The sequence below is a fragment of the Melanerpes formicivorus genome, unplaced genomic scaffold (genome assembly GCF_026170545.1).
Source record: "Melanerpes formicivorus ecotype bairdi unplaced genomic scaffold, bMelFor1.0.p_v2 SCAF_75, whole genome shotgun sequence".
NCBI classification, from domain to species: Eukaryota; Metazoa; Chordata; class Aves; order Piciformes; family Picidae; genus Melanerpes; species Melanerpes formicivorus.
The window spans coordinates 2,949,357-2,963,135 of NW_027142427.1; the positions used below are offsets into that span (position 1 = coordinate 2,949,357).

General features: G+C 45.9%; 1 protein-coding gene across 2 annotated transcripts in view; it reads right to left on the minus strand.

The window, feature by feature from the left end:
* Positions 1–4,473: 4,473 nt before the first annotated feature.
* Positions 4,474–13,779, minus strand: part of MSH4 (mutS homolog 4) — a 30,961-nt gene continuing 21,655 nt past the window's right edge. Inside the window, exons 15-20 of one of the 2 annotated variants that reach the window (XM_068163858.1) lie at positions 13,393–13,593; positions 11,888–12,006; positions 9,851–9,979; positions 8,809–8,983; positions 6,008–6,096; positions 4,474–5,180 (exon numbers count right to left, since the gene is read on the minus strand). In XM_068163858.1, the coding sequence (XP_068019959.1) occupies positions 4,995–5,180; positions 6,008–6,096; positions 8,809–8,983; positions 9,851–9,979; positions 11,888–12,006; positions 13,393–13,593 (899 nt within the window). In that variant the 3' untranslated portion in view covers positions 4,474–4,994. Of the gene's footprint in view, positions 5,186–6,007; positions 6,097–8,808; positions 8,984–9,850; positions 9,980–11,887; positions 12,007–13,392; positions 13,594–13,779 lie in introns of both variants that reach the window. The other variant, XM_068163857.1, reaches the window with a different exon arrangement.

Sequence of the window (13,779 nt, forward strand, 5' to 3'; positions counted from 1 at the left end):
AGTTATTGATTGGTTGTCCACAAGCTGGGGCTTCCACAACAGAGACCTTTGCATCTAAATTTGAGATCCTGAAGCAAAAGCCTTAAATGGCTTCAGAGTTGACAGGAACACTTCAAGCACATACTTTTAAATTCTGGCATGAAACAGTCCTCACAAAAGCTGTAAAACAGCCCCAAAGAATCCCTCAGGAAATCAAAACAGCAGGAAGTTATTTTACCTTGTCTTTGACTCTTGCACTGTGCTTATGAACAGCTTGTGAGTCAGAGCCAATATGCACTGTTAGAATCACCCTGGGTCTTGCAGAGATTCTGTAAGGTCTTCTACATCCACAGGAGATTTTGTGGAACAGTATGCAGTGTAAAACACCAAATTAAGTGCATGTTATAAGACATTTCCTAAGCCAACACATAGCAAATCCAGTGTTGAGAAACTCCTCTTAAGATGACAACACTTTCAAAGAAACAGAATTTCATGTCTCATAGGAATCATCAAACAACCAAAGCCCTGACCCCAAATCCCAACCCTAACCCAAATCCCAAGATCAGCCCCTAGCCCTAACACTAACTCCTAACACACTCTAATTCTAACCCTAATCTAATGTCCTAAACCTAAGGCAAACCCTAATGGCCTAACCCTAACACATTAACCTTATCCCTCATGGCCTAAATCTAACCTTTACCCTAATGGGCTAAATGCTAACCATAACCTAATCATGATCCTAATGGCCTAACCCTATCTCTGAAGACCTAATCCTAAATGTAATCCTAACCACATCCCCAACATTCATCCTAGCCTTACCTAACCCTAACCTTAACCCAACACTTACCCTAACCCTGAGCTATCCCTAATAGAACCCTAAACTTCACCTTCAGTGCTAATCCTAACACTAACCTAACCCCTAATAATAACCCCTAAAATGAACCCCTAAACCCTTCTGCACCAGCCCTATGGTGCATTCCAGGCATGCATTTCCATGTTCTAAAATCCTTTATATACTATAGCAGATACAGGCTTTTTTACATTTAAATTACTTTTAAGTACAAATGCACATATTTTTTCCATACCTATATTATAATAAGAATTTTTTTCTCTGTTTAACTCCTCATACTAATCCAGACAGGTTTAAATAGTTAACTTCACAGCATCTAAACGTTAGGCAGCAGGACCCAGCACTGCGGCGGCGGCACAAGCGGCTGCAGAACTGCAATCCCGGCAATTAAACACAGGATGGCAGCACTGAGCCCTGACAGGAACGGGGCGTCACGCACCCGCGGCAGACCTGCAGTGCCGACAGTTAAACACCCGGTGGCAGCACTGAGCAGCGACGCGGCATCTGCTCCCTAGAGGAGCGGCGACAGCAGCTCGGCTCCTTTGGCTGCCTCCTTCAGACACTGCGACACTTACCTGCGCCCCCTTTCCACTAACGCAGCGGAAATCGAGCTCTCGCCTGGCTCTGATCTCCAGAGGCTTTTGAGTGAGGTGCCATGGTGGTGGTTCCGATACACCTGTGCATCCCTGCAGGGGAAAGTTTGGGGGAACCGGCCCCAAAATCAGGATGGGAAAAGGGGTAAAAGTGGTGGCTTTCGAAAATGTTTCTTTATGTGGGATAGAGGCATACCTGGAGGGAAAGTTGGAGGTTTGAAATCCTTGCTACAAATAGCATTCATAGGCATTTTAGAAACGTGTACTTGACAGGTACACTCAGGTCTCCATTGAAACATAAAGGTATTTAAGGGAATATATTGATAAATGTTATATGTCCTGTTTGATATAATACCTGTTTAGACTGTTCTATGCTGTCACTTCAATACTCAAGTCTAAATGATGCAGGGTCCTGCATCTGGGTTGAGGCAATCCCAGGCACAAATACAGGCTGGGCAGTGACTGGCTGGAAAGCAGCCCTGGGGAGAGAGACTTGGGGGTGCTGGTGGACAGAAAGCTCAACATGAGCTCTCAGTGTGCACTTGCAGCCCGCAAAGCCAATCAGATCCTGGGCTGCATCAGGAGAAGTGTGGCCAGCAGGGCCAGGGAGGTGATTCTCCCCCTCTACTCAGCCCTGGTGAGACCCCACCTGGAGTACTGTGTCCAGTTCTGGAGCCCCTATTACAAGAGGGATCTGGAGGTGCTGGAGCATGTCCAGAGAAGGGCCAGGAGGATGATCAGAGGGCTGGAGCACCTCTCCTATGAGGACAGACTGAAGGAGTTGGGGCTGTTCAGTCTGGAGAAGAGAAGGCTCCAAGGTGACCTAATTGTGGCCTTCCAGTATCTGAAGGGGGCCTACAGGAAGGCTGGGGAAGGACTTCTCAGGATCTCAGGTAGTGATAGGACTAGGGGGAATGGAATGAAGCTGGAGGTGGGGAGATTCAGGCTGGATGTGAGGAGGAGGTTCTTCACCATGAGAGTGGTGAAACCCTGGAATGTGTTGTCCAGGGAGGTGGTTGGGGCCCTGTCCCTGGAGGTATTTAAGCCCAGGCTGGATGAGGCTCTGGCCAGCCTGATCTAGTGTGGGGTGTCCCTGCCCATGGCAGGGGGGTTGGAACTAGATGATCCTTGTGGTCCCTTCCAACCCTGACTGAAACTATGAAACTATGAAACAGAGGAGGCTAAAGAGATACCTACTTCAAATCAGATGTTAGACTAAAGCCTCTGTTTACACTTACCTATAATCTCTAGGCTCAGCTTTACTATGGAACACAGGAAGTGCAGAGGGCTCTATTCTGACTTTTTTCCTACTTAAAATAAAAAAAGGAAGCTAGAGATGAAGCAACTTCAAAACCCAGTATTTTTTTCATTCATCTATATATACACAAGTTATCTTTATACTGTAAACCCCTGCAGCTCTCTTAGTTAGGGTTTTGGAATAGTCTAAAAGCCTTTACATAATACAGCAGATATGGTAGGGGTGTGTGTGTGGCGGTGTTTTTAAATCCCTTCTTTTAATATACAAATTAATACAATTTTCCAATAGATATAGAAAAAATGAAAGATTTTTATTTCAACATTTAGAGCTTTAAACATTTTTGAATCCCCCTCCAAGGATTTTCAGGCATTTCAATTTGTGCAGGGCTGCGAGTGCCCTTTTTGGGGGGATGCCTCCCCATCCCACACTCACCTGGCTCCTCTGCTGCATCATCATCACCACCCCCTCCAAGTGACATCATCACTCCACCCAGAACACCCCACACCTTTTTATTCAACCCCCCAAGAAGGCACAAAATGAGGGATTCTGCCCAGCCAGCAGCTCATTACTAGAAGTTCTGTATGTACACATCCTACTCCCTGCAAAAGGAGAGCTCTGCTAGAGAAATAAAGGACAGGGTGGCCCCCTCAAATGATGTCAGTCCCCACAGTCCCTGTCCTGCAGGCTGGTGGCTGCCCTCCGGTGGGCAATGTGCTAGAGGACAGTGCCATGTCTCTTGCTCAGGCTTTCAACGTCCTCTCAGTTTTGGTTTGGAACCCATCCTCATCCATCAGTCACACGTGACAGGCAGGGCTCACATTTGGTGAGTTTCTGGCCCTGCTAGGCAGGAATATTTTGTTCTCTGTGGTCCTTCTCTCCAGCTTTCATGTACCCAACCCAACAGGTTTCCTCTGCTTGCTTTCCAGTGCACCAACCAGGGGTCAAGGACATGAGGACTGTTTTGTCTGTGATGCCACCGCAGCTGCCCTGGGGACACTGTACATGGAGAGAGGCTTTCAGGCAGAGTGCTGATGGACTGTGTGCATCCAGAGGCTCTGCAGTAAGGTGGAAATCCTCTGACAGGGTCAGGACTCCCAGGCCACAACCTCTGGAACTGTTCTTTCTGGTGCTGTGGTGGCCAACCCCACAGAGAAATCTGCACCCTGGTCAGTCAATGTCTGAAACTTACCTCCCTTGCCCTCAGGATACTCTTGCTAAGAAATCTGAACACAAACAGCTTTTTCTGCCATGATCCTCACTGAGGCAGATGACATGTTTTGTATTACTGAGACATGTAAGGCCTTAATAGAGAGGACTTGTGGTTAATAGCTGAAATGAATGAAAAGATTTCAGGTAAAAAACCCCAGTGTGCATACTGCAAGCGTTTTTCTGTTGCACTGGTATCTTCAGAAGGGTGGATATCAAGCTGGGGGCAGGAGTTGATCTGCTGGAGAGTAGAGAGGCTCTGCAGAGGGACCTGGACAGGCTGGACAGATGGGCAGAGTCCATCGGCATGAGATTGAACACATCCAAGTGCCGGGTTCTGCACATCGGCCACAACAACCCCATGCAGTGCTACAGGCTGGGGTCAGAGTGGCTGGAGAGCAGCCAGGCAGAGAGGGACCTGGGGGTGCTGGTCGGTGGTAGGCTGAACATGAGCCTGCAGTGTGCCCAGGCGAGTCATTTGTCATTGGAACGGGCTGCCCAGGGAGGTGGTTGAGTCATCGACCCTGGAGGCGTTCAAGGGGAGATTGGACGTGGCACTTGGTGCCATGGTCTAGTCATGGGGTCTGTGTTGATAGGTTGGACTCGATGATCCTCGAGGTCCTTTCCAACCTAAGTGATACTGTGATACTGTGATCTTTGAGGTCTTTTCCAACCTTATTGATTCTATGACTCTATGTTCAACAGTGCAAGCAGAGCTTGCCTATGCAGGACAAGTGGACCATGTTTCAAAACCTGCCTTTTTTTCAGGCAAGAGCTTTAGTTTCTGATGCAAGAGCTGCAATACCAGGTACCTCATCTAAAACCCACTATATATTATGCAACTGTTTTGCCTCCAAAGTCATGAAAGGGATGTAGTTCATTCTCAGAAAGACTTGTGCTCCTCATACCAAGTAAATGCTTTTATTTCAGGTATATTTGGGGGAGGGGGATAAAACCCAAACCATGAAGGGCACGGCCTTTCAGTAGTAAGTGTAATTCAGACTAAGAATTTAAACACGTGAAAGGCACTGTTCTCTAATAGTGTGGGGGGGAAAAACCAGCATCATCTTGCAGTGCTGAAAAGCAGAGCGACAGCCCCCGTTACACATCACTGCTGCTCCTCGTTCTCTCCAGCTGCAGGACAGCTCTCCTGGTACTTTTTCTTCAGGCCGCTCAAATAGATGCGCAGACTGTCCGGGTCCAGGCGAGAATTCCTGGCAGTCTGAACCAGCCTCACTGCTAAGTGGTAGATGGCTCTCTGTTGCATCATCTCAGGAGTGCTTTTCTGCCTGTGCTGTTCTTAAAAAACATATACTTGCATTAAAATCTTAAACCCATGGCGTTCTATTATTAAAACACTGCATACCAGCTGTTTTCCAGCCTCTCTCTTATCTCCTGATTCTTGGTTTGCACACTGACTTCACATCCAATGCTCCTTTCACCCCAAGGATTGCTGTGTGTCATGATTTCAGTATCCTCTGTTACAATGACTTCCAGAAATACAAATCACAGAATCAACCAGGTTGGAAAAGACCTCACAGATCATCAAGTCCAACCTATTACCTAATACCTAACACCTCCTGACAACTAAACCATGGCTTCAAGTGCCACATTCAAGCCCTTTTTGAACACCTCCAGGGACAGGGACTCCACTACCTCCCTGAGCAGCACATCCCAATGGCCAATTACTCTTTCTGGGAAGAGCCTTCTCCCAACCTTGAGCCTAAACCTCCCCTGGCACAGCTTGAGACTGTGTCCTCTTATTCTGGTGCTGGTTGCCTGGGAGAAGAGACCAACCCCCACCTGGCTACAACCTCTCTTCAGGGAGTTGGAGAGAGCAAGAAGGTCTCCCCTCAGCCTCCTCTTCTCCAGGCTAAGCAACCCCAGCTCCCTCCTCACAGGGCTGTGCTCCAGACCCCTCCCCAGCCTCGTTGCCCTGCCCTGGACATGTTCAATTGTCTCAATGCCCTTCTTAAATTGAGGAGCCCAGAGCTGGACACAGGAATCTATTCTCCTAAAACTAGGCAGTACTTATCATACAGCCTTTCAGAGGCTGAAAATACATCTCAGTCTTACAAAGATCCAGGAATGGTATAATTGTGTAATATTTCCAGTACATACCAGAATTTGCTTTGCAATATGACTTGTGATTTCCTTGGCATCCAAAATTACAGATGATGGTAGGGAGGAAACTTCTGCAGCTTTTAACCCTGAACACAGAGAACACAAACCAAGAGGTAGGTTGATCCCCCTACCTTCCACACTGTGTGTGCCAGAATTAGCTCAGCCTGTTTTTCAAAGGGTAAATTTCCATTTTCATTATGGTTAATTTTCAGATATTTTCCTCTGACTATTTAAAACCAGAACAAAACAAAGCAACAGCAACAAACCATTATGGTTTTGAGAGTCTGCTTTGGTGTAACACTACCTCTAAGATGCACTTCCACATGAAGTTACTGATGGTTCTACTGCCACTGGACAAGGTAAGACACATTAGAGGCCAAAGGAAAAAGAGGGCACAGTGATGTTGGCAGCTTTCTCTGTTTACTTTCTTAGTGTGGCAGGCCAGAGAATACTGAAGTGGCACTAAATGTGCTCTCAGTTAAATCCTGATGTGCTGTGGATATGGATGTCATGTGCCAACTTCAGAGAGACTGCCAGTTACTCAGGGTAAGAAAGAGATCATAGTATCATAGTATCAGTCAGGGTTGGAAGGGACCACAAGGATCATCTAGTTACAACCCCCCTGCCATGGGCAGGGACACCCCACACTACATCAGCCTGGCCACAGCCTCATCCAGCCTGCTCTTAAACACCCCCAAGGACGGGGCCTCGACCACCTCCCTGGACAACCCATTCCAGGGCTTCACCACTCTCATGGTGAAGAACCTCCTCCTCACATCCAGCCTGAAACTCCCCACCTCCAGCTTCATTCCATTCCCCCTAGTCCTATGACTACCTGAGATGCTGAGCAGTCCCTCCCCAGCCTTCCTGTATGCCCCCTTCAGATACTGGAAGGCCACAATTAGGTCACCTTGGAGCCTTCTCTTCTCCAGACTGAACAGCCCCAACTCCCTCAGTCTGTCCTCATAGGAGAGGTGCTCCAGCCCTCTGCTCATCCTCGTGGGCCTTCTCTGGACACCTTCCAGCACCTCCACATCCCTCTTGTAATAGGGGCTCCAGAACTGGACACAGTACTCCAGGTGGGGTCTCACCAGAGGTGAGCAGAGGGGGACAATCACCTCCCTTGCCCTGCTAGCCACACTTCTCCTGCTGCAGCCCAGGATCTGATTGGCTTTCTGGGCTGCAAGTGCACACTGAGAGCTCCTGTTGAGCTTCGCCTCCATCAGCACCCCCAAGTCTCTCTCCTTAGGGCTGCTTTCCAGCCAGCCACTGCCCTGGTTTTTTTAGTGTTTCCTTTGCCTGTAACCCTGGCTGTTCTGAGGAAATTCTGGGCTTCATCAGGTGCTTTAAGATCATAGGGTTAAACATTAAAAGAGGTCAAGAGAGCCTTCACACTCTCTCAGAATCTAACTTTGCTCCTGTAATGTAAAGCCCAGACACTGACACTGAGTTACTAAAGGTCTCCTGTTCTCTGAGAGCACTAAACACATAATTTTACTGAGTCAGTGGTTGTGTAGAATCTGAAATTGAGCTTGTGCTGCCCAAGGGAAAGAAACTTACTCTGAAACCCTGATAAAGAAACATTTTAAAGTCCAGTTAATTGAAGCTTGACTGGAAAAATCTGTAATCTTCAGTCACCCCTAGTTTGCAGAAGTTATGTGCAGCTCCTTTCCTACTGATTAAATGTCACCTCAATCACGGATCCCACTTCAGAATGTAGTAGTTGGATACAGGGATTTCTGTGCCTCTTTAGAGCAGGCAGTTTATGCCTTGCTGTCACTCACTCATATTGATCCATAATCCATCAATCCCTTCAGCATGATTGATTTATTCCAAAGTTAAAAGAAGAAGAACCCCTTCTTTCCTGAGAACAATGATGCTCAAAATCACCTTAGGCTGATACACAGCAAAACTCCTGTCCTTTTCAAAAGAAACTGGAGTCCTTTTTGCTAGTCAACAAGGGCCAAGCTGCTGCTTAACTGATAGGTCATTACTTTGGCAGACAAGAGGAGTGTTTCACACAACACAATCCTTGGCATTGCCATTTAAGTCTCTCCAGAACTTTCACTTGCTTCCACAGACATTAAATCACCTCAAGAACTGTGTCCTGTCAGATGGATCACAGAATGTTAGAGGTTGGAAGGAACCTCTGGAGATCTTCCAGTCCAACCCCCCTGCCAGAGCAGGACCATATGATCTAGTGTAGGTCACACAGGAACGCATCCAGACAAGTCTTGAATGTCTCCAGAGAAGAAGACACCACAACCTCTGCAGGGAGCCTGTTCCAGTGCTCTGCAACTCATACAGTGAGTTCTTCCTCATGTAGAGGTGAAACTTCCTGTGCTGTAGTTCACATCCACTGACCCTTGTCCTATCACAGGGTGCAAGTGAGAAGAGGCTGTCCCCTCTCTCTTGACACCCAGCCCTCAGATATTTATATGCATTTATCATATCCCCTCTCAGTCTTCTCCTCTCCAGACTAAAAAGCCTCAAGTTCTTCTCATTCAAAAAAGCCCCAGATGGGTTCATCTCATTCAAATTGAGGTCAGTCAAGCAGCTACCAACATTACTAAAATGCCTTTTTTCACTATGAAATTTGATTTAATTCTTTACACTACCCCAAACTACTTTCTCACCACGTGGTTACTTAAAACACACAAATATTTGCAACATATTAGAGATCTGTGGTTACTACTCTGTGAGAGAGACACACACTCAGCAGAAAAACACTGTTAGCTGCCTAGTAAGTGAAACAGTATCTCACATAATCTTTACTGAGTTCCAGTGGAATCCATTACCATAGTTCTTTTCCTCTGTATATCCTTTGGAGAGGGTGTAAGTGTAGGCAATTTTCTCTTGGTTTCCTGCACTGCTTCTCACGTGCTGCACTTCAAAATGGTAGTTTTCCACGTTGGGATACAAAGCATCTATATGACACAGCTCCAGGAAATGTGTAGCAAACAATGTAAATGCCTAAAATATGGAGATGAGATGAGATGAGAAAGGCAATTTCTTTTGGAAAGGATCCTGGAATACATTGCAATCAGCAAGAAAAAATATCTCACAGATGCCCAGGGCTTCCTACAAACTACTGAAAAGCTGTCTTTGAATTACCAAAGCTAATTAAAACCTTTTAAGTGATGAGCTCTGCCATTGGTACAGATCATGGAATGGAAGCGTGGTGGGGGTTGGAAGGGACCTCTTGAAATCATCCAGTCCACCCTCCCTGCTAAAATATAGGCCACCCAGAGCAGCTTGCCCAGGGCACCTTTCCCAACTGGTGACTCTCCCACTCCTTTCTTGATCAAAGGAAATGAACATCAGAAGTAACAGGACATTCACATGATGCGGTAACAAAAGATGGGAGAAGCAGCAGAAAGGAGGGACCTTCAGAGAGATGGTATTTGCCTTCCCGAGTCACTGCCACACCATGGAGCCCTGCTGTCCAGGGATGGCTGAACACCTTCCTGCCCATGGGAAGTGGTGAAGGAATTCCTTATTTCACTCCACTTCCCCTGCTAAACTGTCTTTATCTCAACCCACAACTTTTTGCACTTTTACCTTTCCATTTCTCCCCCTGTGGAGGAGTGAGCAAGCAGCTGGGTGAGCCTTGGCTGCCTGCTAAGCTTAAATCACATTGATCAGTGAAGAGAAGCCTGGTTTATGCCAATGTCTTCTCTCTATCACTGTGATTGTTACAGTTTACTGGCTATCAGAAATACCACATTGAGACAAGAAATCTCTCTAAGACTGAAGCAAAATATTAAGACAACAATACATTTAGTTTCAGTATGACAAAATAATTCTAGGGTTTGAAGTTCTACTCCAAAGCAGAATTACCTTTGAATTCAGCAGATATTCACAAACAGCATAACAAATGCCAATGCCTTCTTCAGCACTGGTACCTCTGCCAAGTTCATCAATGATGATCAGTGACTTGTCATTAGCATTTTGAATGATGTATGTTATCTAGGAAAATATTTCATGTCTTAGCATTCCTACAAATACCTTAGAAAAAAAATAACTTCATAGGAATATTCTGTGTTATTCAGATACAGAATTAACCAGGTTGGAAAAGACCGTGGAGATCAAGTCCAACCTATCACCCAACACCATCAAATCAACTAAACCATGGCACCAAGTGCCTCATGCAGGCTCTTCATAAACACCTCCAATGATGGTGACTCCACCTCCTCCCTGGGCAGCACATTCCAATGGCCAATCTCTCTTGCTGGGAAGAATTTCGACATCCAGCCTAAACCTCCCCTGGTGCAGGTCGCCTGGGAGAAGAGACCAACCTTGGCTGGCTACAACCAAGATGAAACAATGCAGAAACTAAAAAAAAACCACAATAATAATCTTATCAGATTCACTAATTTTACCTTTTCACAGCTTTCAAAGAGTTGTCAATTCTAACCAAAGACTCATACTACATCATCAGAGGGCACAGTCTCAGGCTGCGCCAGGGGAGGTTTAGGCTGGAGGTTAGGAGGAAGTTTTACATAGAGAGAGCAATTGCCCATTGGAATGGGCTGCCTGGGGAGGTGGTGGAGTCACCATCATTGGAGGTGTTCAGGGGGAGACTTGATGGGGTGCTTGGTGCCATGGTTTAGTTGTTTAGGTGGGTTGGATTAGTTGGACACAATGATCTTGAAGGTTTCTTCCAACCTGGTTTATTTTATTCTCTTCTTTCTCTTTTCCACTGAACTACAACGTTCCCTCAAAATCATATCAGTTTGGGAGAGAGAATTAAGTGTTCTCAGACTCCTACAAATAATCATTTAAGACCTCAGAAACAACAAAATGCTGAAGCTGCTGTCCACCAGAGCACTGGTTTGAATTCAAATGGAGGTATTTTTATTTAAGATCACAGAAACATTCAGGTTGGAAAAGACCTTCGGGATCACTAAGTCCAACTGATAACCCCACAACCCCATGCAGTGCTACAGGCTGGGGTCAGAGTGGCTGGAGAGTGGCCAGGCATGAATGGACCTGGGGGTACTGGTTGACAGCAGCTGAACATGAGCCTGCAGTGTGCCCAGGCAGCCAGGAGGGCCAGTGGCATCCTGGCCTGCATCAGGAACAGTGTGGCCAGCAGGAGCAGGGAAGTCATTCTGCCCCTGTACACTGCACTGGTTAGGCCACACCCTGAGTCCTGTGTCCAGTTCTGGGCTTCTCAGTTTAGGAAGGAGGTTGACTTGCTGGAGCGTGTCCAGAGAAGGGCAACAAAGTTGGTGAGGGGCTTGGAACACAGCCCTGTGAGGAAAGACTCAGGGAGCTGGGGTTGCTTAGCTTGGAGAAGAGGAGACTCAGGGGAGACCTTATTGCTGTCTGCAACTACCTTAAGGGGGGTCGTAGACAGGCAGAGGTTGGTCTCTTCTCCCAGGCAACCAGTACCAGAACAAGAGGACACAGTCTCAGGCTGCACCAGGGGAGGTTTAGGCTGGAGGTTAGGAGGAAGTTTTACACAGGGAGAGTGATTGCTCATTGGAATGGACTGCCCGAGGAGGTGGTGGAGTCACCATCACTGGAGGTGTTCAGGAGGAGACTTGACAGGGTGCTTGGTGCCATGGGTTAGTTGATTAGGTGGTGTTGGATGATAGGTTGGACACGATGATCTTGAAGGTCTCTTCCAACCTGCTGTATTCTATTCTACTCTAAACCATGTCCCCAAGCACCACATCCAAATGACCTTTAAACACACCCAGTGTTATTCCAGGGGTATTCCCCAAGTTTCTGGGGTTTCTCATCAAGGTAACAAATGAAAGCTGAACTTCTGCCTACTTTTCAAAGTACACTCCTTCAGTGGAAATACACTAGTGCAGTTTCTATTACCTTAACAGTAAAAATGGGCCTTGGATTAGCTATGCTTAATACCTCTTTCATTTCCTTCATGAATGTTGATGCATTTGTTTCTATGTCATCATCCATACCTATTCTGGTAAAAATCTGCTCTGCAATGCGAAAAGAACAGTACTCAGCTGGGACATAAGAACCTACAAAACAAGTAGAATCATAGAATCAGTCAGGGTTGGAAGGGACCACAAGGATCAGCTAGTTCCAACCCCCCTGCCATGGGCAGGGACACCTCACATTACATCAGGCTGGCCAGAGCCTCATCCAGCCTGGGCTTAAACACCTCTAGGGATGGCGCCCCAACCACCTCTCTGGACAACCCATTCCAGGGTTTCAGCACTCTCATGGTGAAAAGTAAAAGATGAGTTTTCTCCTATTAGTGTGACAAATATCCATTTGCCTGAATACATCAATGGGCAGGGAAAAAACCCCAAATAAACCAGTTTTACCCTTGCTCTTTACACACTGTAGAGAATCCATCTCATTCTATGGAAGTTTCAGAACATGAAGTTCTACTTTGTAAGAAAAAAAATATTATGTAGATGCTATAATTAAATAAGCTTTTCAGTAGAAGCTTAAGAAATCATGTCTGAAGCTGTGTAGCAGCCTCAGGGGATGCAAAAGTGACAACACTAGGATTAATTTAGATTTCTGTAGCCACTGAGTTACTAATCCCAAGGAATCTGAGTTGCCCCAAATGAAGATTATATTAGATTACACTTCTCAGACTCTGAGGCTTATTAGTTTTATTGCATAGAAAAGAACAAGAAACCTGAATAAAGGCTTTACAGTCTACTTCATTCATATTAAATTCAGAATTTCTCTCAAAAACATGAAGAACTTGCAGTTGCTGGGGACTGCCCCCCAAAACACATGGTGGATAGATTTTATTCTCCACTATAAATAGTTTCATTCTAGTAGAGTTAGGGTCAGCCTGTCAAGATCTTTCCCCTGTGCTACTAACCTTACCTTTCTCCTTAAGGTAAAGATCATGAGGAACTCAGAGCACAGGGATGAGTCACAGTTAGACTGTACAAATATTTGTTTTACTTATTTTAGTGACAGAACCTTGCATCATTTATTACCACCTTTACCTGAAGTAGTTGCTTGCTTATCTGTCAATTCCCCTTAGCTGCAAGCATGTTTCTCTTCATAACTGATGCTCACTGGCTCCTCTTGGATGACTGACATACATATGCTTGAAGATCACTGACTGTCCATCTAGCACAAAGTGCTAGATTGGGGTAAGGTGCTTCTAAGAATTCAGGTGCACAACCCTGCTTCTAAAGGCAGACTGGGGAGGCTCCCAGACACGAAGAGCCCCCTAAGTTTCCAGTGGCACACCCAGAACCTTGAAGTGGCCTCTGCCACAAACACTGGTAGGAGCAAACAAACTAAAAATTACCTGTTTCTATTTAGAGAGAATCTTATTCTAGAAGCCAAATCATTCCACCTTGTGACTATTTTTAACTAGAAAACAATAACAGTGCTGCAGAAGACTGCCAATACTGTACACCCTTACTCACCAATCTGTGCCATAATTTGACAGAGAGCAATCTGCTTTAGGTATGTTGATTTTCCACTCATATTTGGTCCTGTAATTATGACAAAATTGTTGCCCTCTGTCAGATAGGTGTTGTTAGACACAGGTTTTTCCACAGCTATCTTTTCAAGAATGGGATGCCAGCCCTGTTTGATTGCTAAAGTGTCAGTGAATTCTGGACGAACTACAAGAGAAAAGGGGACACAAAATATTCCAGTGTTAGTATGGAAGGCTTCACAGTACTCAGCTGCTGCATTTCAAAAGAAAGTAATTCTTGCAGAGCAGAAACTAAACTCAGTCAAAATCTGACTCCCTGATTTTCACTTTCCTGTAGTGAGCAGGCCTAACATGCAGCACTTGGAAAGAAGTA